The sequence below is a fragment of the Typopeltis vanoorti genome, chromosome 20 (genome assembly GCF_054136105.1).
Source record: "Typopeltis vanoorti isolate ZY-2024b chromosome 20, IOZ_Tvanoo_1.0, whole genome shotgun sequence".
Classification (NCBI taxonomy): Eukaryota; Metazoa; Arthropoda; class Arachnida; order Uropygi; family Thelyphonidae; genus Typopeltis; species Typopeltis vanoorti.
The window spans coordinates 90,587,955-90,613,784 of NC_143568.1; the positions used below are offsets into that span (position 1 = coordinate 90,587,955).

The following is a 25,830-nucleotide window of genomic DNA, read 5'->3' on the forward strand; positions in this document are numbered from 1 at the left end:
GGATATTCAAGAATATACTATAACAGTAACTATTTGCAAATCAAGTTCCCAATGTGTGAACTGCAAATTTTGGCAATGCCTTGGCAATTTTGGCAACTGAGTACTGTGACAAATTAATTCAAATAATGTTTGAATTAATTTGTCGACCCAAAAGAAGATGAGAAGGAAGAGAGTCAAAAGGAAAAGAAATAATTCACTCAATGCAGAAATTATGAAATGCTGAAGCCATTTAATTAAAGTGAGTAAATTTACTACCAAAAAAAAAAAAATATTGCTACCAAAGTAATTTATAATTGATTCATATCCTTTGTGTCAATCACAATAAAACTGATTTTGTGTAAAGTATATATTAATATCTACAGAAGAATATATCAATGTTCAAGTAAATGCTACTCTTCATTTCAAAGGTGATAAGTTATACTCTTTTAAAGTTTACATTCATACATTTTTCCTGTGCTACTGAAAAAATCTTCTTATAACATTCATCATCTTCATAACTAAAACAAAGGACAACAAATGACTCTTTAATCAATAACATGAATTTAAAAGAAATGCATTTGTAAGTACAGTCATCCCTCGACTTAAGTCCGTTCGAGTTACATCTTTTCGAAGATACGTCCGTGATCCCATAAGGGCAAATAAATAACATTTTTGGCTATACTTTCGAACAAGATACAAGCGAATGTAAGGTAAAGCAAGCACAGTAGCAACAGCGCTTTCAGTGGCAACCTCCCTCAGCAGTCAGCGCGTGTCTTCAACAGTTCCTCTGTTGATTTTGAGTTTGAAAAATGGGTTATTTGTGTAATTATCATTAAATATTTTGCGATGTTTTGTGCAATAGCCCCTACACACACAATCAAAAAACCTAATGAAGAATCACAGAAAAAGAGGCGAGCAATTGATCCTGAAATCAAGTTGCAAGTTATAAAGCAACATGGAACTGGTAAGCTCCACATCAATGTGATCACACATGATTTCAGATGGTTTCATTCTACAGTGATCACCATTCTGAAAAATAAGGATAAAACCATAGAGGCTGTGAAAGGATTTGCTTCCATTAAATTGCAGATAGTGATGAAGCAACGACAAGGTCCTATTGGTTGATATGGAAAAGCTACTTGCATCATGGATAGAGGACCTGAACCAAAAGTGCATACCCCCCTTAGCACAGTGACCACAACCGCTAAGTCTCTTCAACATATTCAGGAGAAAGCAGAACCTGATTATGACTACAAATTCAACGCTTCTTCCGGTTGGTTCATGAGATCCAAGAAGAGTTTTACGCTGCATAATGCGAAAATGTATGGGAATCTGCAAGTACTAAGAAGGCTGCCAATAAGTTTGTGGAAAAATTGGATAAAATTATTATGGAGGAAAATTATTTGCCACAGCAAATATTTAATATGGATGAGACATCCTTCTTTCGGAAAAAAATGCCCGAGCGGACATTCATTCACAAAATCTAAAATTTTTATAGTTTCAAAGCTCTTAATGCCTGTATTACGATTCTGTTAAAGGTAATGTAGCTAGATATAAACTGAAACATTTGTGATATGGCACGTGAGAATCCACAAATCTTCAAAAACATTAGGAAGCATACACTCCCAGTTCATTATCGGAGCAATAAAAAGTCGTGGATGACTCAACAATTGTTTCACGATGCCTTAATCAACTGTTGATTGCAAATGAAATAAAAAGCAATTGTGAGAAAGAAAAAGTAAAATTTTAAATTTTATTAATTCTAGATAATGCTCCAGGTCATCCATCTTATACTTCTTATAGTGGTGATCTTCACCAAGTTCAAGGTCACGTTTCTCCCTCCAAACAATACTGTTAAATCTTGAATGAAAGGTTTATTATATTGTAAAATATTTCATTCAGATTTAACAGGTATAAAAAAATTCCTGGAGAAAATGCTTGTATATAGGTATAAGTGAAATTGTTGACAGAAATATCGAAATAATCATTTAATTGTAAATTCTCCTATGTATTATATTGTTAAGTGTCCTTGTAAAACCGATAAGGGTTGGAATTTAGTGAAAGTTATGTTAACATGAGAAAGTTAGATCAAAGTATACAAGGAGATAATCGGTTTAAAGAAATGACCCCAGGCAGTCATGTATGCGAGATCCAAGTTGCGTGCGTGGAGAACACAACAAAGAGAGAACGGTACCGAGTGCAAGAATTTAAGGTACTGGCCAGAAAAGAGTGACGTAGTAGGGAGAACAGCTCAGCAAGGATATACAGAGCTTGGCGATGCCAACTCGAGACTTTTTTTGGGGGGGATTCCTGTTCCAGTCATTCCAGGAGAAGGTGCATGAGAGCGGTCGAAAAGAACGATGCCCAGCTATGCAGCCAGATAGCGATCCAGTGCGGGCATAATCATCGGTGCACCGGAAAAGCCAGTGCAAACCGATCAACATGCGGAACCACGTGGACCAAACCTGGCAGAGCAGCTTCGTCCACATCGTAAAAGGTGATTCGTGATCGTAATCACTAGTTGTCCTACTTGAAGACAGCCGACCATAAGAGAGGGTAACAAGCCATGTGAATTTTTTTGGAAGATAGAGAGAAAAAGCAAGAGAGATCTTGATGCATGGTAATGTAGAAACCTTTCAATTCCTTTGCATGCAAGAAACAGTTAGTGTGCAATAATGTGCAGATATGCTCAGTGATTGGACTTACAAAAATGAAACAGGACTTTAGTATCTAATCAATTAGTAGATTGTCTTAGCTCTGAGTAAGAATTCATGTACAGTGTGGTATTGAATTGCTAAAGTATGTTATAGCCTGATAGTTTTTGAATCTAGAATAAGATAAATGCTTGTACAAGAATGTTAGTTGAATAGCATGATGTTAGAAATTTAACTAATTGTAGATATTGTCTCACAATGTTTAAGACTAGGAGTATTAAGGTTATGCCTGGTTAATCAAATTTCAATTTGTAGGAGAGATTCAGTGTTAAGTGATCTTGATAATTGTATATCGTATTAGAGTAATGAATAAACCTTTCTTTTTCTTACCTAACAAATTGCCTGATCTGTGAAATTAATGTACCACTCATAAAAATAGAACCAGTGCGAGTTATAATTTGGGGATAGCTACAACTGCAGTAAGAGTAAAAATATACGAGGTTTTTGTAATTGAGAATTTTAATTGCTTGGTCATCGAATAATATGTCATTCTGAGTGTTAACTCCCTGACAAGGAAGATTCTCTTGTCTAAGAATTTGGATGGCGCAGCTTTAACAAACAAATTTTTTCAAATTCTGACACGGAGTTAATTCCAGATTTGTATCAAAGAAAATTGGCTCTGTCCAGTGGCAATTTCTTTGTCTACCAAGTTTTGCACATGCGAGCAATTTAAGTAGTGGCCATAGAATGAAAAGGGTGAAAGCAAGCATGAGAATTTATGTCAAGTATAGGGTTATTCAATAAAAAGTAACAATAAAAAGTAAAAAACAAATAACACATAAAACAATTAAGGAAGTAAAAATTTAACACTACTTCATTGATCCCCGATGGATCAGGGAGTTTTTGCAGTTTTAAGGCTTATTATCTACTGAGAACTTTTTCACAAGCCATTTCTGCTACCGAAGGAAATGGCCAGACTCTCATTCAATTCTGGAAAACATTCAATATTTATCATGTTATTAAAAATATTGCTGTGGCTTGGGGCCAAACGACCTCTCAATGTATGAGTGGCATATGGAAAAAGACATTAAAAAGGTTTGTGCATGATTTTGGAAGTTTGTAATAGTGGTCCTAACAAGCAATCTGAATCTCGAAGTGAATGATGATGACATAATTCGACTCATAGAAAGTTCCCCCAAAAGAGTTGACCAACGAAGAATTGGTCGAACTGGAGGAACAACTGTTGCAGAAGAGGAAAAATGAGAAAAGGAAGAGGGGAAAGAGAAACAGGAAGAGGTAGTTAAACAATTTACAGTTAAGGGTCTTGCAGAAATGTTCTTTGCAGTTAGCAATGTTCTCAAAATGGCTGAAGACATGGACCCTAATGTTGAACGCTACTTAATAATAGAAACGAAAGTACATGATGCGTTTGCTTGCTATGAACAAATTTGTGATGAAAAGAAGAAGAGGAATAAGCAAAGCACATTGGACATTTTCATCAAAAAACTATAAAACAAGAAAATTGATTGTTCTTCTGTTTTATAGTATGACAGTATACTTATTACAGCTAAGTCCCTAATCCCTATAACTCTGTTGATTTAATGTATCGACTTACATCCGATTTGACTTACGTCCTGCCAGATGGAATGGAACCTGGACGTAAGTCGAGGGATGACTGTATGCAGCTTTATTTAATATTTCTTAGTTATTAGACATAAGAATACCTCAAATTTATCCAGTGGGGCATATTATAATCATCTACTTCAGTTGTATGAGTTGATCTGTGTTTGTTATGAAACTATAGGCAAAGAAAAGAAAAAAATAAGATCATTAATTTAATAAAAAAAAATAACTAACACGGTGTTTATAGGTTGTAATTAATAAAACACACAAACATACAACTTAAATATGAATCATTACATAACTTAAAACACCAAATGCATAGGAACTGTTACACAAGTACAATACATGGAGTGTGGAAGCTGGCATTGTCATTGTTCAGCAGGTGTGCTCGATAGTTTGCAGAAAAATTAAAGTACAATGTGTTTAAAGATCTGATAAATGATTTCCAAATGTCACACAATCACACAAAATTATTCCTTGGTTTCTATTGAGAGAGCCTTGTGAATAGATTACTTGTGGCCTCTTTGATGTTGCGGCCACTGAAGCTGTCTTCTATATATGGCATGGAGATCTTATCCCATTCAATGTTGTGGTGAGTGTGGGAGAAATGGAATACCAGACCTGAGCTGTCTTCTCTGTTGTAACTGACGTCTCCAATATGCACCTTGTGTCTTATTTCTAAACTTCTCAATGTTTGCCCTATGTAATTAAGGCCACAAGAATATGGAATATTGTAAACTCCAGGATGTTTGTTGAAAGGGTTGTGGTCCTTGAATGAGCATAACAAATTTTGTACCATCAACATCATTAATTTTATGGACAATAAAATCAATATTAATAAAATCCTAAGAAGGCTTGATCTATGGATAAGGATAGAGTAGGAACATGCAGTAAGAGGATAGACTCTTGACCATGACATCTATACAAAGAGTGACCAGTCTCATTGCCAAAACGTGGCCTTGACAGTACATCCTTGCATTCTGTCAGTCATTCTGCAAGAATGACTGACAGAATGCAAGTGGCAGAATGTCAGTCATTCTGCCCAAACCTGTGTACTATCTGGTGGCCAGCCTGTAATATTCTGTTTTTTGCTGCTGTACCATCGAAATGAAGGAAATTTCGAGTCTCTAAGTAAGTCTGGCATGTTCTTGAAAGGAATCACTCACAGTGCATAGAGAAGTAGGCAGGAAAGGGTAAGAGAAACCAGAGGAAGCCAAACATGGTATTCCTCACTTCAGAAGGCCTTCAATAAGTGATGCTGTTCCACTGGGCAATTAAAGTCATCTACCAACTAGAAGGTTTAGTTGACATTTCTTTAACTAATAAGAAATCTTTTTTTTTGAGCAGGAATGCTCACTAGGCATGCAAGAGCCCCTTGTGTAGAGACAGGTCACACCATGTAAAGGCAGGGGTGACAATTTAGAAAGGTTCTGTGTACTGTATGTCACCTGCCTACCAGTATCCCAATTACACACTTGACTCTTTTGTCTCAAAGATGACATTTGTGCATCTGTTTGCTCTGATATATCATGGCGGAGAATATTTAGAATCTCCTCTCACTTATCTTTAATGGCAATGAATCTCCCTCCATCCATTCTATAAAATTAATCTTCTGTCTCTATTGCTCTCCTAAATTCAACCAACTTATGAATTTTTTTTTTATTTCCTTTCTTTAAATGCTGGTTTTTCACTGATCCAACCTTCCTTAAAATACATCATCTGCTTTGAATATGTTCATAACTAAAGTAGTAGTCTTTGCTTCTCCACTGCAATGATCTAGTAAAAGAGGTACCAAAGAATTTGCTGTCTTGCCAATGATTTTTTCACAAATTGTTCACATGCTTACTGGGCAATCCTGGTTGCTCTCTCTCTCTCTCTTTCTCTCTTACTAGTGATCATTCCAAGGTGTATTTTGAATGTTGTTTGCTCTCTAGACAATTTGGGCCATAATCTATAGATTTCTTCTTCTTCCATGGAGGAACAACCATCACGTAGACACTCTCATTCATGTGCTGTTGCATTGGAATACTGTGCAGGATGATCACTATGCCTCATTTCTTTGTTTATTGTTTTCCGTCTTCAGATACAAACATGCTGAATATATCACCGAAATAATTCTTATTGCTATGAAAACATTTATTCCAATTCCACTTTAAATGTGCCTCCATCTAAATCTTATTTTTTAAAAAAATGACATGGAAGTAGAAGACATAATGTGAAAATTAAATTAAATTATGGAATAACTTATGTAGAGATAAATTATAATTTGTTCACAGCAGAATTTTTAGTCAAGTTTCATGTTAATTCCATTCTCAATGCATACAGGAAAAGAGATAAGGCAAATCAGAATAACAAAAAATTAAAGTGCATGTTACAATGCATGATGAAACAAAATAATAATTAACCCAAAATAAATTACTTAGCAGAAAAGTGAGGAGTGTTGCTAAGGATAACTTCCCAAAATTGGAACAGCTTCACAAATAATTTTTTTAAGGTTTGGCCAATGAATATAGGCTTTACAGCTTTCTTTATAGAACCTTTGTAATAAGAAATAACTTTTGTGGATTTCAGTTTTATTCCAATGAATTCTATGTCTAGTAGCTATAACATGGCTGGCCAAATCTAATTTGTCCCTATGTAAGTAATTATTCTGTAATTTAATTTATTTTTCACATTATCTAAACTTTGGTTCTCCAAGAAATATGCCAAGGCTATACAAGAAAAGAAATGGGCATATTACAATTGGTTTACATCAAAATCTCCATCTTCCTTTCTGTTCATACCTAGGTCTGATAAAGCTACAGGCAAACTATCAACATATCCAAAACATTCTGAAAGAGTAAAAGCAGAAAAAAATTTGTCGTATCCCAATGGCAATCAGGCTTTCCTATCTCCTGCCAAAACTACTAGCTGTAACTTTTGTTTCACCCTACTCCTACTTTTGCACTTGGATGACTGATTTCTTTTTCGCACATTCGTGTATAGAGAAATTTAGAAAATGTTCTCCTAAAATTCCGAACATGCAGTGAATTCCCATTTCAGAAGAACTGCATCAAGTTTTCCCGCCAGAAAGAAATGAGAAGAGTCCTGTCCAAAGTGGATATCACAAAAAGCTTCTGGTCATGATGGCATGTCTCCAATTGTTCTGAAAGTTTATTATCCAGAGTTGCTACTTTTTAATGCTGCCTTTTTATTTTATAATTTTTCACCTATATCTATCCTACGGCTTGAAAATTAGATCACATTCAACTCACTCAAAGAAGGGTGACAAATATTTAAGGCAGTGCATAGCAAAGAACCTGTGCTATTTGTTCTAATGTTTCTTAAGGCAGGGTATGAAAATGCTATGCACCAACTGTCTATCATCTGCAGTGGATAAATTACTATCTCTCTCTCTCTCTCCTTGCCTGGTGTTTATCAAATATCCTGCTTATGTTGCATTTCTTATTTCAGACAAAGGAGCTGTTCTACTGAGTCCAAGAACATCAGAAGAACTACATCAAATTCCTGAAAGCTGATAAATGCAGCCTTGCTTCCCATGCCACTGACACTAGATAGTCCTTTAGAATCAATCCAATACTCAAATCAATCTAAATATGATTGTCCGTTCTTGAAACTTGTGAAACTTTGCAACAGTGCTGAAATTTCAATCATTCTGACTGCATGCCTATCTTCAAGTTATGGGAAATAATCATGATTAGGTCACACTCATTCATCAATAATGAATGAGTGTGACCTGTATATGAATTACAAAAACTAACTATTGTTCCTTTGAGCTCCAGTAGTATGATCTTCTGTTTACTCAGCTGTGACTGAGATATGAGTAACTAAACACATGCTATGTGACATGCATCTGTTTTGAATGGTGTCAATCAATCTCTTCTCCTGATGATGTTCCTGTAACAAGGAAGAAATATATAGGATCTAATAGATTCTGCTATTTTTTACATGTACCAACCATATCTACTACACATATTCTTTGAAAACATCTAATTACCAATATACACATATAATTATATAGTAGAAAGGCATTATTTAAAGTATGAATATTATATATCCATTCTGGTTATTTTAAAAATTATAAAGTTTGCAAAATAATCAGAAATCTTATGAGAATACAACCATCTGCACTGGAGTTGCCTACATATTGCACAACTTGAAAGATGGCAGACTTTTGATTAAGTGCATCTGATTAAGGTTTCAATGACCTGACATCTATTTCAAACTATGTGGCCCATCTCAGGAGGCAGGTACAAACTTCATGAGGATAAAAGACCCATCTCAATACTGTAACAATCCCATGTCAGAAAGTTGTATCTTACATTGGTGTATTTTCAGTCAGTGCACAAATCATAAACATTGACAAAAGAGATAAAAAGCTAGGCCAAATACCATTTTAAGAAAGCATACTAAATATTCTTTATTTAACTAGTGGTCAGGGAAAAAGAATCAATATTTCTTAAATTGGTAGAGATCATAGTCCTTGGTGAAAATGGTAAGGGAAGGCTGTTCCAAAGAACAAGGGTACATAGAATGAAAAATGAAAAGTTGGTTAAATAAATCCAAAGCCAAACTGTGAACAGATGTACCAGCAACTGCTAATGTTTTTATAAGTTAAGAGGAAAGTAGAAGAATGAAGGTAGAGAAAAACAAAATGCAAAAACAAACAGAGCCTATGAAAAAAATATATAGGGTGAGAAATCTGTGTGAGAAATCTTATCTATTAAGCAGAGTGCCCTCTTTTCGGTTAAATTAAGTACTCTTACTCTAACTTATATTAATTTAAGGTAGTACACGACCCAAAAAGCAAGAACAGTATTTTAAGGTTGGGAGAATTTGGGATTTATACTGTCAGGAAGTATATACATGAGAAGTAGTATCTTTTATGAGAGAAGAGAATACAAAGTTTTTTTTGGGTGGCTGAAGAAACCTATAGATGTAAAATGCTAGTGCGAGGTGTAAGGCTTAAGATGCAAATCACACTAAGAAAACAGCAATTTTCCTTAAGTGGAGATGTGATTATCATAATAATCAAATTGCAAATATGTATCCTCAAGGGATGTACCAGATATTATGATAGTATTACATGAAAAGTTCACATCATCACCAACCTTCCTATTGACAATTTTCCTACATATTCATCTGTTATCTGTCAGTACTCCAATATCATTTGTCAGTACTCCAACATCATTTGTCAGTACTCCAACATCATTTGTCAGTACTCCAATATCATTTGTCAGTACTCCAATATCATTTGTCAGTACTCCAATATCATTAGTCAGCATTTGATCTTGGTCTCCTACTGAAACTTGTTCCTGTCATTCACAAAAAACTTCCTCTGCAAACCTTTCCTATCCCATTCTATTTAATTGATCAGATCGCTCTTGAATGCTAACAATGCTAAGCTTCTTCCTGATATCCTCATTTTTAATATGGTGTTCAGCAATTAATGTCATCTATTCATGTGCCCAATTTTGCTCAGAGAACTTTTATATCTGTGGTTTTCACTCTTTGATCAAGTGTTATTTCTAACCCATCTCTCAATTTATTTATACTGTTGTATTTTTAACAGCTTTTCTCTTGGTACATTGTTGTACGCCTTTTCCAGATCTACAAAACTCAAATGTACAGATATTTCTTATATTCCCACTATTTTTCAACTACTGGTCTCAGTGAAAATCTGATCTGGACAACCCTATTTGCCCTAAATCTAGCTTGTACTTCTCCAAGCTTCCCTTTCACATTTTTTCTTAGTATTTCTCATACTTGCATAAATCTTGTCAAGAACACTCTGTAATTCTCATATTCAGCTTTATTTTCCTTCTTATAGACAGGTACTATGAGAGCTCTAATCCAATTATCTGGAATTCAACCCTCTGAATGTATTCAACTTATTATACAGTGTAGCCACTGTAAAATTTTCTAACATTTCCATATTTGACCATTTCTGGTCAAATATCTACTGCCTTTCGACATTTCAGGTTTTTGATGGTCTTTTCTACTTCAAGTACTGATATGTATTGCATTCCTGATGGGTGTTTCTACTGTCATGCTGTCACTTCTCTGTTCATTTAGCAATCTTTCAAAGTGATTACACCAGACATCTAGAATATCTTTATTTTCAGTTTTCATGTAACCTTCATCATTTCTTATTCCTTTTACTATAGTTTTTTCCTTCACTTCTGAGGTTCTTCAAGAGCATCACAAACATTTTGCCATCTTTCTGGCACTTATCTTCTATAACTTTAAAGTCTTCATGAACTTTTTATCTGCTTTCATATCTTGTTTTGCTTTCTTAAATTTTTCTCTGTATTCTCTCAGAGTACATGCTGAGGATTACTTGCTGGGAACTTTCAATTTGTGTACTTGTTTGCCATGACCATCTTTTTAACTTCCTAAGTCCACCATGGAGTTCTGATAATCCTATCCTCACAGACAACTTTTCCTGGCTGAATCAATGTTTTCTTCAGAGGTTTGGTGATGAGTCTCCCAGGTTTGGTTCTTGTCTTCAAATGGGTTCATTTTTTTTTTTTTTTAATATTTTCTCCACACATGAAAGGCAGAAGATCCTATAGCAAACAGATGCAGTGTACGGACAGAGTCAGGAATAGAATAATTTGTTGATGACCTTCAACTGTAGAAGATTTTAATCCTTTGGAAATGCTTCATAGGGAAAGCTGTTCCATAGAATTAAGATGGAAGGAATAAAGGATAACTGGGAGTAGTCAGGTTCAGTGAGTATGCAGTTCAACTGTAAAAGAATGTTGAGCAGTTGTATCATGAGTTCTTGTAAATTGAGCAGAAATGGGAGGTATAATGGATTCGAATTCTGCTGAACAATTGCCATAGAAATATCTGTAGAAGAGACACAATGCAGAAATGGATCTTCTATGGGAAAGCTGCTGAAGAGAGTCTCTAAGAGAACTGTTGTCACTTATCAACTGGACTAGTGTTTTCTGAACAGCATCAAGAATTTTTTGGGAGATCTTAGGTTCACCACCCTATACATGGGAGCAGTATTCCAATGTTGATGAGATTTAGGATTTATACAGAGTAAGTATGAAAGTAAGTATAAAGATGCTACTTCTCTGTTTGGCAGAGAAGTAGCATCTTGAACAGAAAAGGATGCCAAGCTTTTTGGAAGCTGATGAGACTATAGAAGTGATATGACTGTGCCAGGAAAGGTTTGGAATAAGAGTTGGTCTGAGAAGAGATTTGGTCTTGACTGTTGAACTGAGCATTAGCAAAAGTAAGATCTGAGGTTGTTTTTTTTACTTAAGATTTTCTTCTCAGAAAACAAGCAAAACTGCATTTTGGAAGCATTGAAGTTGACTAGGTTTGAAAACAACCCTTGATTAGGTTGCTTTCAACCCAATCAAGGATACTTGTGGAGATCAGTTCAGGGAATTTATTATAGATGATCTTGAAGCTTGAGATGATTGAGCACTGCAAGGCTTGTCATATAAGTAGTACAAGTGGAGTGTGCTACCATCAGCAAAACTAAGAATAGCGTTTGGTCAACGAGAGGAGATCATTTATATAAATTAGGAAGAGGTGGATGAAATGATAGAGCCTTGGAGGTGTCAAATAATAATAATAATAATAATTGTTGAATTTAGACTTTGCCCTTTCAATGGCAGTTTTACAAGTGTTGTAGGAAATTGCGTAAGCTGTGAATGAAGTCAGTGTTTTGGTCTCGAGCCACTTGTGAAAGGCTGTTTGCTTTTCTTGGACAGCCCTGGCACACTTTCTGAAGAACATAGTTTAGATATGGGTTGGGGAATTTGAACAGAGAGGAATAAAAGTTTCCATTCCGATATAATTATTTCTGTAACAAGATCACAACAGGTATCTTGATCTGAAGTAATTTATTGGTATCAACACAGGTATCTTGATCTGAAAACAGTAGTCTGACCATGAAAAGGAGCAGTAAAAGTCACCAAGTCCTCCTGCTTGGCATTGTTGTAATAACAGAGAACAAGAGATTACAATGCTTGTAATCTTCACAAGGTGGTGATGGCAGTGGTTTGTAATTTATTGGAACAAGGACAGCAAAGGTAATAAAAAAATAACTAGATAAATAAGTATATAACATGTTATGAAAAATAAAACACATTTTTAAAAAAATTAATGATTTTTAAAATTTTTTTAAATTAATCATCTACATTTATATTTGTATAAATCTGTCAAGTCTTTCAAGATCAGCCTGAGTGTATATTGCTCAACCAGATTAGTAATAATTTCATTGCTTTCTTATGTAAATGCACCTTCCTGGTTCTAGCTTCCACTGATGAGACTTCAAATAAAGGTTAAAACCAATCTGGCAAGTGGCCCTTTCCATAATGCATAACAATATACATGCATGAAAAGACATGTTCTGTGCATGGGATACTGAGGCAAATGATGTGATGTCAACATTCTCTACATACAGAAGTCTAGCTGTGAAGATACTTCATGTGCTAACTTTGTTTCCGTATGCTTGGATAAAGGATTAAAAACAAGAATATAATTTCTTGTGTATACTTTATAACCAAAAAAACTTTCTACTCTGATAAAAATGTTTTGAAGGATTTATACCCTAAAAACCAACTTAAGTGGTTTTATGTAATTTTCAAGGCCGTTTTACAGTTAGCTCATCATCATCATCAAATTTCTGCCATATACCCTCAAGGGGGTGTACAGGATATGATAGTACTAGATGAAAAATTTACATCATTATTAACTTCCTATCTATAATTTTACTGTCAAGACTCCAACATTATCAGATCTTATATTTCTATCTTCTAAGGCACTTTTTACTGTATCACTCCACCTATATCTTGGTCTTCCTCCTGTCAACCTGGCAGAGAACACTTGTTTTGCTAATCTTTCCTTGCCCATTCTGTTTAAGTGACCATACCACCTGAGATTAGCTCAGCATTCCTGGATGCTGACAATGTCAAGTTCTTTCCTAATATCATCATTTTTAATATGATATTGCCATTGATGCCATCTGTTCATGCCCCCTAATCTTTCTCAGCACTCTCATATCTACAGTCTCTAGTTTTTGGTCAAGTGTTTTACTTCTAACCCAGCTCTCAGATCCATAAGTTAAAATTGGTTTGAACACTGTCTTGTATACAGCTAATTTAGCATTATGACTAATTTCTATCTTATTCCATATAAATTTATTCAGTTGACTTCCTTACCAGTTTTGTTGATTTTATCTATTTCCATTTCCATATATATATGAGGGCTGTTCGATAAGTCCGTGCAAAGTCTAAGAGATTACACCACCAGTAAGTATTGAGGTTATTTTTTGTTGCTGGCAACTGTTGGAGAATCACACACTAAGTTTCAGTCAGATAGATCTATTACTCTGTGTTTGGAATTGATTTGAATCGATCAAGTACCGTGATTTGTGAAAAATGGATAAGAAAGAATTTTGTGTAGTATTAAACATTACTTTTTGAAAGGCAAAACAGCTCAGGAACCAAAGCTAAGCTTGATAAACAAGCTTAGCTTTGGTGAGTCTGCACCTTTGATTAAAATGGTTTATAAGTGGTTTAGTAACTTTCGAAGTGGCTATATGAGCACAAGTGAAGCTGAACATTCTGGATACCCTGTTGAGGTCACTACTCCAGAAATTATTGAAAAAATCCATGATATGATGATGGATGATAGAAGAATGAAGGTGTGTGAAATTGCTAAGGCTGTGGGCATCTCAAATGACCATGTACATAATATTTTACATGAATATTTACATATGAGAAAACTATCCACAAGATTAGTGCCGCATTTGCTCACACTGGATCAAAAGCGTCAACGTGTGAACTGTTGCAAGGACAGCTTGAAGCTGTTTCAAAGGAATCCAGAGGAATTTTTACGTCGTTTCGTAACAGTGGACAAAACATGGACAAAAGCGAAACCATTCCTTCAGCAGGAAAGGTTATGGCCACTGTCTTCTGGGATGCTCGTGGCATAATCTTCATAGACTTCTTGGAAAAAGGCAAAACGATTACCGGAGTGTATTATGCGTCTTTGCTGGATCATTTAAATAATGAAGTAAAGGAAAAACGACCACACTTGGCAAAAAATAAGATTTTTTTTCACCACGACAATGCATCCGCTCACTCTTCTGCAAATTGACTACAAAATTGTTCGATTTACACTACGAAGTCCTTTCACATCTCCCCCTACTCTCCAGATTTGGCTCCCTCGGACTTCCAAACATGAAAAAAATGGCTGGCAGGAAAGAGATTTTCATCAAACGATGAGGTGATTGCCAAAACAACTGCCTATTTTGAAGAGTTAGACAAATTTTGATCCCGTTCATACTATATGAACGGGATCAAAAAACTCGAGCATTGAACAACCTCGTATATAAACCAAAATATAAAATGATGGTACAATTAGTTATATACAACAATAAAATAAACATACAAAAAACATCACAAAAATACCATACAATGAAATAATAAGTGTAAAACTAATTAAAATTCAATAGAAAATTAACATACACATTATTGTGAGATGCAGTAACAAGAAAAATTAAATCTCACCTTAAATAAAGGAACAGCATGAAGAGGCTGTTCTCCTAAGCATACCAGGTCACTAGCAATTCCTGAAAAAAACAGAACAACTTATTTGGAAATAATAACTCAATTAGTCTCGGACAACAGTGCCTATCAACTTGTTAACTATAATCTGACTAATCGAATAAAAAAGAAAACAGAAAATTATATAAATCAAGTGGATATCAAATCCGACATTATTTCAAAGTTGAATGCAGAAACTATGAAAGTTTCATACTAAATTTGACTAGAGAGCTTAAGGGAATATAAATTTTGGGAATATAAATTAAGGGAATATAAATATAAACTGTTTCTACATTCGCTTTGAATAATGCTGGATTTAATATCCACTTGATTTATATAATTTTGTGCCGCCAAACTGAAGCCTTTTGTCTCTTTATTTTAGAAAACAGAAAAATTACTTAAATCAGTCACATCTTGGCCCTAGGATACAGTTAAAAAACTACTTCTGCACTATGTTCGTTTCCCAATAATTTATGGTTTACCCAATATTCACAAACAGAATGTATCACTCTGGCCAATAGTTGAAGATATGGACAGCCCCAATTATCATTTAGTCAAGAAACTATCAACACTCAAGAAGTTAGTAGGTCATTCCCTCTCCTATATTAAAAATACACAACACTTTGTAAACAGAATTAAAGACTTACTGAAAGAGAGTTACTGAAAAAAATTAAATTAAAGAATTACTGAAAAAAAGTGATTTATTAGTCAGTTTCGTGTCTCTGTCCTTTTCAAGAATGTTGCTAACTTTTATATGGAAGCTTTGGAGCAATGTGCTTCTAGATTCCTCTACTTTAAAACCAAAAGTCTGGCTTAAATACGTTGATGATGTTTTTGCTATCTGGCCACCAGACATTAGATGCTTTCCTCAGCCACCTAAACAAACAGTACAAATGCATACAATTCACAATTGAGATTGAAAGTCAGAACACACTTCCTTTTTTAGATACACTTGTCACACGTCTTCCATCTGGCAGTCTTTCCTTTCCTGTTTACCGGAAGCCTACACACGCTGGGCAATATATACACACAAACCCCTACCACCACCAAAACACAAAAAGTAGGTGTCATTAACACTAAAAACAGGAGTTTGAAGATTTGCTCTAATGCACAAGCACTTAAAGATGAATTAAAAGTTATCAGTAATACCTTCCTGAAAAATGGCTACAGCCAAATTACTATCAACAAAATTCTTTACAAGACCTTACTTAAAAACAAAGTAGATTACAATAAACCTGTAATCATTCCATACATTAAAGGGATATCAGATAAAATAAACAGAATACTATAGAAATACAACCTTAATACAACCTTTAAACCTCCTGTAAAATTAAAGAACTTACTCAACTCATCTAAGGATCCACTTCCTCTGCTGGCCCACCCTGGAGTATACCGCATTCATTGCACCTGTAATTTGCCCTGTATAGGTGAAATAGGTGCACAATTCCTATCAGATAAAAGGAACATAAACGGCATATTAAATTTAATAATTATGGTAAATCTGGCCTTTCTGATCATGCCCTAAATATTCTACATAGAACTGACTGGAAAGGTACCTGTTTATATCAAATCAAAACGTGATTTGAGCATAAATTTAAGGAGGCCTGTGAAATTCTTATCTCATCTCATCTCATCTTCTTTATATCCTCTTTTACCTTGCGGTGTCGAGGGTCCATTGATCATCGGACCTCAATCCGTTTACAGGATAAGGTGGTCAGCCCTATGCCCCGGTATATCCTATGGCCTATAGTGTTAAGTTCTCAAGGCCAGTTTGCCTGCTTTGTGGGATGAAAAACCCCAAAATAAACTGGGGAAAAAACCCTGCTGTCCATGCCCAAGACCGGCTAACTTGGCTATGGCTGAGGAAGATTCTTCAGCTCCTCACGTCTAATCTTAATAACAGTGGTCTAACAATCCCAAGAATATGGTGGCACATATTCTACCCACTTAGGAGTTTACTTAATTATAATTAGGACTGTAAGCAATCCAGGATCATAACTCTAATATAACACTCTTGTTAAATTATGGATTAGGCCACCTTTGTTTTATTAAGACTATCTATATGAATTTGTTCTCTGATAATGTTATATATAGAATATAGCTTTGATATAGTTTTTCTTTCCCACTAGAGGTCAGGCCAGTAGAATAACGACTGATCAATTGTCACGTTGGCTTGCTGTTAGAAATGCAATGTAGCTTGTCTTTGTATATATATATATATGTGTGTATACTCGAGATGACCTTAATATGAAGGGGTCAAAATGTTGGGAAATTAAAATAATTATTCCTAACATGGTTGTAGTCTCCATAATTTTATTAAAATGAAAAACAGTCAGCATTGTACTCTTCAGTGTTAATATAGCCAATAAAAAGAAATCACCCCAGTTAATTTGGCAACTAACTTCCACATTAGGCTTAGGAAATAGCTCTTACCTCAAAAGAACAGGAATAGGAATGTAAAAAAAAAAATACTTATTTTCCTTGCATGATTTAAAGCTTTTGCATCATATATTGTAAAAAATTCACTGCATGACACAAAATATTGTATGATAACAATGATTCAAATTAATTTCTAAAACTTCTCCAACTTCTGAGTGTGAAAATTTATCTTTCCATTCCTTTACTGAATGTATGGACTTCAAACATTCTCATCCGGTAGACAAAAAAGAATTAGCTAGCACTAATGTATTCAAACAAGACAATCCTTATTCTCTTTATTTCACTATTTAACGCTGTAACAACATCTCTCAAATTAATACCTGCAGATAAGACTTTTGACCCCCAAAAACAAAACGACCCAAGAGTTATAACACAAAAGTGCCATGCGTGGGCATAAAGGACACAGGGTACATAGGAAGAAAAGATTATATTATTTATATTATCTTTACAAATATTATAGTTAACTCTCAATAAAGCAAACAGTGCTATAACATACTACTAAAAAGACCAAACCAATAGATGGTATGGTATAAGAAATTCAAATAAAGTAATCCAGAAATGATCTAAATTGAGAATTAAGTGGAAAAATCATTATAAGTTATTAATAATGGAATCACTTATGTTAATTTAAATCTTTTTATTTGTAGAATTTTCAGCTATGTTTCATAGCCACTTTCAGTATGATTATAGGAAAAACAATCACAAAAAAGAACATCAATTCAAATGAAAGCACGTGATTTCAGCTGCAGGATAGCTCTATCTGCATTAACAGATACCCAAAAATAATGACAATAAAATAAATTATTTAATAAAATATTTTTAAACAATTAACTAACTACAATTTATGAAACACATGAATGGCGAGGATTAGTCAATAACTTCTCAAAATTGAGAAAGTTTAAGGCAATGTGTACTTCACAGTTTTCTTTGTACAGAAGAAAATAACTTCCTTGTAATACTTTCATTTTGTTCCACTGAACCCTGTGTTTTGTAGATAATGCGGGTTTGCTAAACCAGATTATTTTGGGGTCTTTAAGTGAAATATATTCTTAATGTTCTTCTGGATGAATTTCTGCAGAACGATCAGATGTTCTTCCAGATGAACTTCCCCAAGAATGGTGAAATGTGATTTTGACTTGGAATATCCAAGTCAAAATGAGGAATATTCAGTCAAGCATGGATATTTGTGGAACTATAATAGGCAGGTGATTATGACATGCTTAGGAAGAAGCTTAAATCTGTACCATGGCATAAAACACTACAGGGTATCAGCATTGTACAAATCCTTCTTTCTGTCAATCACAGCCCACAGATCAACAAATCCTACATCATTCCTTCTGCACAATTTATGTATAGACTCACTGGCTACCAACAATCTCCTCAGTTCGCCTCTATCATAGCACGGTAGAAGAGTTAAAATCTTCACCTTCTCACTCTTCAGTTCTGCCTCTTCTAACAACTTCTTTACATCCTTCCTCATAGAATACTTCTCACCTCTCAAATCATTTGTACCAACTAATACAATCATTTCCTTCGATTTACCTTTTTGGATCTGGATGGCGTGGCTAATACATGAATTTTTTGCACTCGGGAAACAGGATTTTGTCAAATTTTGTTAAATATTCCCCTGATCACGGAGTCTCTATACATAATTTTCTCCTTAACTTGTTTTTCCTGTTTGTTCAGTCATTATTCTTTTGGACCACCTGCTTCATTCTCTTTTCAGCCCTGCTAATCTTTTGATGCTTCTGCAATTTTTCAATTTCGTGCTTCGAAGGCAAGTGTATCATATGTTAATTACACGTGTTCTTCCTGCATTTGCTGTTTGCAGGATTCCAAAAACATACAGGCAGAAAGTGTTTGATGGGTTACTGAAAAATTAACCTTTTTTTTTTTTTGCCATGAAGAGATAAAAAAAATGTTATTTCTCCCCATTAAATGTCATTATAGTTTTGAAGATATTAATTCTCACAAAAAAGCAGAAGGGGGATGCTTCTCCCTTCAAATTCATATAGGAAATTTAGAATATAAAGACTGTTTTTTGTTGTCTCTGCAAGTCTACTATAGTTAGTACCTCTACCATAAAAACAGCATGATAGCATTTTGCTGTAAAATATCAAAAGCAAGATGTTCTATAAATTTGGAAACCTTAATAAACTTTAATTATGCAATTAAAATGGTTTAATAAAACCTTTTTGATCACATAACTAAAGTTTATATATAGTCATTCAAAATAATGATTAGCTACTTTAAACAAAGTTTATAAAAGACAAATAAATCTTACCATTATCAATAACCCTTTGTTTTGTAATATTTGTCAGTTCTCTATCCACTTCAAATACACCAACACCTGGCGATATTACCACTGACAACTGGCCAGTCCGGTCGAAACTCCGATCCATATAATGCTTTTCAAAAACTAAGAAAAATTAATTTTAAATGAATATTCTAATAAGAGATATAAATATAGATTTCTTTGAAATATTACTGAATGAAAGATCAAATGACAGAATAGTGGTAAAAATATTCAAGAGGAATGTAATCAGGAATAACTATCAATACTTTAGGCAGAAAAAGCCATCAAAAACCTGAAATATGGAAAGGCAGCTGAATTAGACAGCATCCCAGCAGAAATGCTTAAATATGGAGGTATAAAAGTTTTATAGTAGCTATGCTGCATAATTCAGAAGGCCTGGTCATGTCAAATTTCTGATGAAAAGGGAATTTTCCTGTAAATGTTTTAGGGAGAAGGTGTTAGAGAGGATTTCGGATGGACTAGAAAGTGTACAAGATTGGTGGAGACATAATTCAAAAGTAATTCTAAGCTGTGCAGTTGAGGTGCTTGATGAAACATCCGGAAAGATTAGAGAGCAGAAGGGTTGTTGGTGGAATAATAATGTACAAGAAGCAGTGACGGCTAAGAGGAAGGCAAAGCAGAAGTGGGACGAGTCAAGAGTGAAAGAGGACAGAGAGAAAAAGCGAGAAGCCAAGAGAGTTGTTGCACAGGTGAAGGCCATGGCATATAAACCTTTATGATCAATTAGAAACAAAGGAAGGACAGAGAAAGATTTATCGATTGGAAAAATGTAGAAATAAGGCACCAAAGGACATCGTACATGTGAGGCAGATCAAAGACACTGGAGGAAGGATATTAAAGGGGGATGTGGATATAAGAAACAGATGGAGAAATACTTTTGAATGAAGAAAATGCAAGGACTCACAGAGAAGATGGGGAGCCATATGAGGGGATGGTGCAGAACATTAGTAGAGTGGAAGTGAAGGAGGCCGTAAAGAGGATGAAGAATGGAAAATCGGTGGGCCCTGACAGGATCCCAGTGGAGGCACAGAAGCACTGGGGGAAAGAGGGAATTGACCTGCTGTGGGAACTGTTAATAAAAGTTTGTCAACAGGGAAATATACATGAGGAATGGAGGAGAATGTACTCTTGTCCCCATCTACAAGAGTAAAAGGGATGCAAAAGACTGTAAGAATTACAGAGGAATAAAGTTGATGTCCCACACAATGAAAATCCCAGAGAAGGTTCTTGATGGAAGACTGAGGAAGGAGGTAGAGATTGCAAAGGAGCAATTTGGCTTCATGCCTAGTCGATCGATGACAGATGCTATCTTTGAGTTACGACAGATGATGGAAAAGTTTTGAGAGAAGCAAAAGGAGCTATATCTGGTATTTATTGATCTGGAGAAAGCGTATGATAGAGTGCCAAGGAGAGTGTAATGTAGAAGATTATACAACGGAAACAAGAAGTCTGGAGGTGTCTGAGGGAGAAGAAGGTACCGGAGAAATATGTCAGGTGGTGTAGGAGATGTACAGAAATGTGAAGACAAGAGCTTGGACCTGCCTGGGAGAGACAGAAAGTTTCCCAGTGACAGTTGGCTTGCATCAAGGGTCAGCATTAAGTCCATTCCTGTTTAATATTGTGATGGAGGTAGTGATGGAGGAGGTGAGAGAAGACACGCTTGGACTATGTTGTATGCAGATGACATCGTGCTGTGTGCAGAATCAAGAGAAGAAGTGGCAGCTAAACTGGAAAGTTGAAGAAAAGTACTGGAAGATAGAGGTATGAGACCAAGCAGAATTAAGACATAGTATGTGTGTTGCAAGGTGGATGGCAACCAGGAGACAGATCTGGAGCTGGAAGGAAATGTCATTAAGAAAGTCAGTGACTTTAGATACTTAGGTTCAACAATGAAAGAGGATGGTGAGGCTGAGAAGGAAGTGGGATGCAGGATACAAGCAGGATGGAGGAACTGGAGAGAGATGGCTGGAGTGCTATGCGATAAGAGGGTGCTGATCAATCTAAAAGGCAAAATCTACAGGACAGTAGTGAGACCAGCTATGATGTATGCTATGGAAATTGTGGCCCTGAGGAAAAATAACATCAACAGGATGGAGGTAGCAGAGATGAGAATGCTTAGGTGGATGTGCAGTGTGACCAGAAAGGATCGTCTGAGAAATGATTATGTAAGGGGAACGGTGAAAGTTACGAACTTAAGAGCAAAGATGCAGGAGGCAAGGTTGAGATGGTTTGGTCATGTGATGAGGAGGGAGGAAGAGTATGTGAGAAGAAAGGTCATGCAGATGAATGTGCAGGGGAGGAGAAAGCGCAGGCAGCCAAAGAAGAGATGGAGGGAGATGGTGGAGGAGGACTTGAGGATAAACTTGGCACGCCCAAGACAGGCGGTTGTGGAGGAAACTCACTAGAAACAGCGACCCTACTTAAGTGGGAAAAGCTGCAGAAGAAGAAGTCCTAACATGGAAGTGTAATTCAGAAGAAAATTGTTGGTAGGAAGTTACACTGGTGACCAAAAGCTAAGGATGAACTACATTTTTACCTGTATATGAAAATAATTGTATGACTACAGCCAAATGTGAAAATAAATTTATTGCCAGCATACCAATAAATTATATTACACAAAAAATGTGTTATAAAGTTCCTACAAATTAAATTGCAATATGTTTATGGCAACAGTTACAAATTTCCTAAGGATGCAGTTAAGGAATTAATGTACAGTGCTTACAAAAAACTATGTGGAGAGACATTTTAGTATGGAATATGTCCACCTTGAACTGCGATGCAGCTTTCACAATGTAGTACCAAGTGATTCGGAAGTTGTTGAGGCAAATTGACTTACTCCTCCTTCAGAGTAAGGATAAGGCCTTGTTCATTTTCTGGAGGGGGGGAGTAGAATTTTGAGCAGCAATACATCTCCCTATTGCACCACAAACATATTCTATGGGGTTGAGATCTGGTGATCATGCTGGCCACTTGATTCAATTAAGATTCTTGGTCTCCAGAAGTATCGCCATGCTTGTGTACATGGTGTGGCATTGTCGTCCATAAAATGAATTCTTCAAAATAGCACCATGGAACAATAGAACAGGACGTTGAAGAACTTCATTGCAATATATTCACCAGTCATAATTGCTTCATATTCAATAATTTCACTAATAATTCAATAATAATTACATAGTCACAACTATGTAATATGGTATGGAAAGAAGGGAAAACCAGAGGAGTGGGTGAAAAAGATATTAGTGACATTATATAAGAAAGGAATAAGGTAGAATGTAAAAATTATAGAACAACTGCTTTGACAAGTCATCTTGGTAAGGTGATGATGATGATATTGACAGAAAGATTGAGAACACAATTAGAAGCATACCTTGCAGACAAGCAAGCAGGATTTAGAAAAGATAGAACTACAATTCAACAGATTTTGACAATGTGGTTAATAACAGAGAAAGCTAGGAGAAAAAACAAAAATATATATACTTGCTTTGTTGATTTTCAGAAGACATTTGACAGTATCGACCAGAAAGGGACATTAGCAGTGCTAGAATCTTATGGAATTGAGAGAAAACTAATAGCTATATTAAAAGCTGTGTATAGGAATGCAGTTGCAGTAGTTAGAATAGATGATGATTTGGGGAAATAGTTTAGAACACGCAGAGGTATTAGACAGGGGGGACCCAATATCATCAAGCATTTTCATTGCACATTTAGAAAGAGCAATGGACAAACTGAAGGAAGATACAAAAGGAATATCAGTACATGGGATGAGAATTAACAATCTGAAATTTGCAGATGACATTGTTATTATTGAAGAAGACGAAAGAGAACTACAAAAAACATTGAATCTGTTAAACGAGGAAGGAGAAGAGATTTGGACTTGTTATGAACTTGGAAAAAACAAAGACAATAGTATTTGGTGAGAAGAACATGAAACAAAAGATACAAGTGGATGGAACTGATATAGAAAATGTAGAACAATTCACATATTTGGGAAGTAAAATGACATATGATTTGGACTGTAAAAAAGAAATAAAGATCAGGATTGCAAAGGGAAGAACAAATCTGAAGGCCATGGATAACATCTGGAAAAGTAAAATGATCAACCTGCAAACAAAACTAAGAGTACTGGAAACATGCATCTTCAGTGGTGTACTGTATGGATGTGAAATGTGGGTAATAAATAAGGAATCAAGAAAAATAATTTTGGCATTTGAAAGCACTTGTTACAGAAAGATTCTAAGAATGAGATGGGTACAGAAAATCACAAATGAAGAGCTCTATCGGAAGATACAACCAAAGGAGAATCTAATGTAGAAGATTATACAATGGAAGCTGCAATTATTTGGACACATTTGCAGAATGAGTGAGGACCAGAAGATAAAGGCATTCATGTTTGGCATTATGGATGGTGTAAACAGAAGAGGCAGACCATACAGAGAATGGATAGATGACATAAAAGACTGGTGTGGAATGAGTTAACAGAAACTGTGACACTATGCACTGGACAAAAAAGGTGGAAGAGGATAGTGAAGGAGGCATCGGACACCAATGGGCAGTGAGCCCATGGTTCATGATGATAGCTGCATGTTCCAACACCTGTTGCTTGGTGTGTCTATTAAGCATAATGTCTCCCCACCATGACCCCAACAAAACCATATCGATCCCTTTCAAGAACATTCACGCGATGGTAAGCAGTACCACTTTCATGCCAGATCAAGTTTCAACTAGAATTGGAGAAAAGACTAAAACAACCTCATCTGTAAAGAGTACAGGTGTCATGTCCAATTTTTATGGATACAACACCACTGAAAATGAACTGCTCTATGATGAGTAGTGGATAAAGGGAAACAGACTACAGGTTTTCAAATATATAGGCCTACTTGCCACAGTTTGTTGAGATATCTGTGTACCTGTTGAGTGGAGCCTGCCATGGTGTGTCGATTATGTTTTGCTGTTATAACCAAAAATCTGTATTCATGCACCGTGGCAGAGCAAGGGCGACCTGTTAGCAAATGCTGCCCAGAGCCTGGATACAACGGTGTGCAAAATTACAAACTATCTGGTAATATCAGTAATTCTATAGCTTTCTTTAGGCTTTCCAATAATTCTTTCCCACATGAATTTCACACACTCATATTAAGATTTTCTTCTGTTTGCAGTGAGATTTTTTTTTTCTGTTTGAAAATCTTAATATGAGAAGACTTTGGAAATTGTTTAATACAGTTCTTTTTTTTTTCCACCAGAGATCAGGCTAGGGTAAATGATTAACGAACATTTAGATTCATTTTACTTTTGTGTAATGTAGTGTTATGTAGCTTGTATCCTGTACATATGTATGTTTTACCTGATGATGATGACATCAATACAGGAGGTCGAAATGCCGAATGTTACTTTCTTAATGATAAGTAAAGTTATTCTAATATGTGTTGTGTCTCCATAAATTCTTCACTACGAATGCTGACCACTGTGTAATCCTAAAGAAAGTAAAGTTGTCTAAACTTAAAAAACAATACAAGAAAAATAAATAAATTCATGCCAACAAATAAACTTGAAGTCACATGGCATGCATTAGCTCTCTGCAGTTAACAACAGAAGGTGATTATTAATGAACTTGAAGTCTAGGATGTTAAAAGATTTAATAAGTAATTTTCATATGCCATCTAACATCAGTCCTTGGTTTTTATTCAGTGATCCGCATAAATAGATGTTTTTGAATATAAATGATTTCTTCAGAAGTCTGAATTAAAAATTTCCTTCTACATAAGGCATGGCAGAAATGTTTCAAATAGTTTGAATTGAATCAGTTAAAAAGTTATTCTGATATTGTAATGATCTTTGAAAAGAGATACTATTTTAATCGATCAACTGCCAATATATGGAATTGCGATCAAGTCTCTATATTGAATATTCTGGTTAGTGGAAGAGGCAGGATTCAAAATTAAATTCTGTCAACTGTTTTTTGAAATAGTAATTCAGAATAAAAAAAAGAAATCTGAGAGAGTCTTAAGTTCAGTTGCAAGTTGGTTCTCCCTTTGTATAATAGAAACTTCCCCATTCTTTAGTATGTGGATTATGCCTAATTTTTGAGAAGGATGATGAAGGGATGAGGCATTTCTTCAAACTGTTCACAATCTCCTAAAGATGGCACAGTTTTCTTCAAATACCCAGAGGTATTACAGAATTCCATGCTCTCATGGTTTAGCTTACACAAGACAGACTAGTCGTGAATTTGAAATGAGAAACA

At 35.3% G+C, this 25,830-nt stretch overlaps 1 protein-coding gene across 4 annotated transcripts in view; it reads right to left on the bottom strand.

The window, feature by feature from the left end:
• Iml1 (GATOR complex protein Iml1) overlaps window positions 1-25,830 on the bottom strand; it is a 414,032-nt gene that overhangs the window by 308,325 nt on the left and 79,877 nt on the right. For all 4 annotated transcript variants that reach the window (XM_090410642.1, XM_090410643.1, XM_090410644.1 and 1 more), the window contains exons 10-12: window positions 19,557-19,691; window positions 14,798-14,859; window positions 4,358-4,431 (exon numbers count right to left, since the gene is read on the bottom strand). In XM_090410642.1, coding sequence (XP_090266768.1) covers window positions 4,358-4,431; window positions 14,798-14,859; window positions 19,557-19,691 — 271 coding nt within the window. The remainder of the gene's footprint in view (window positions 1-4,357; window positions 4,432-14,797; window positions 14,860-19,556; window positions 19,692-25,830) is intronic.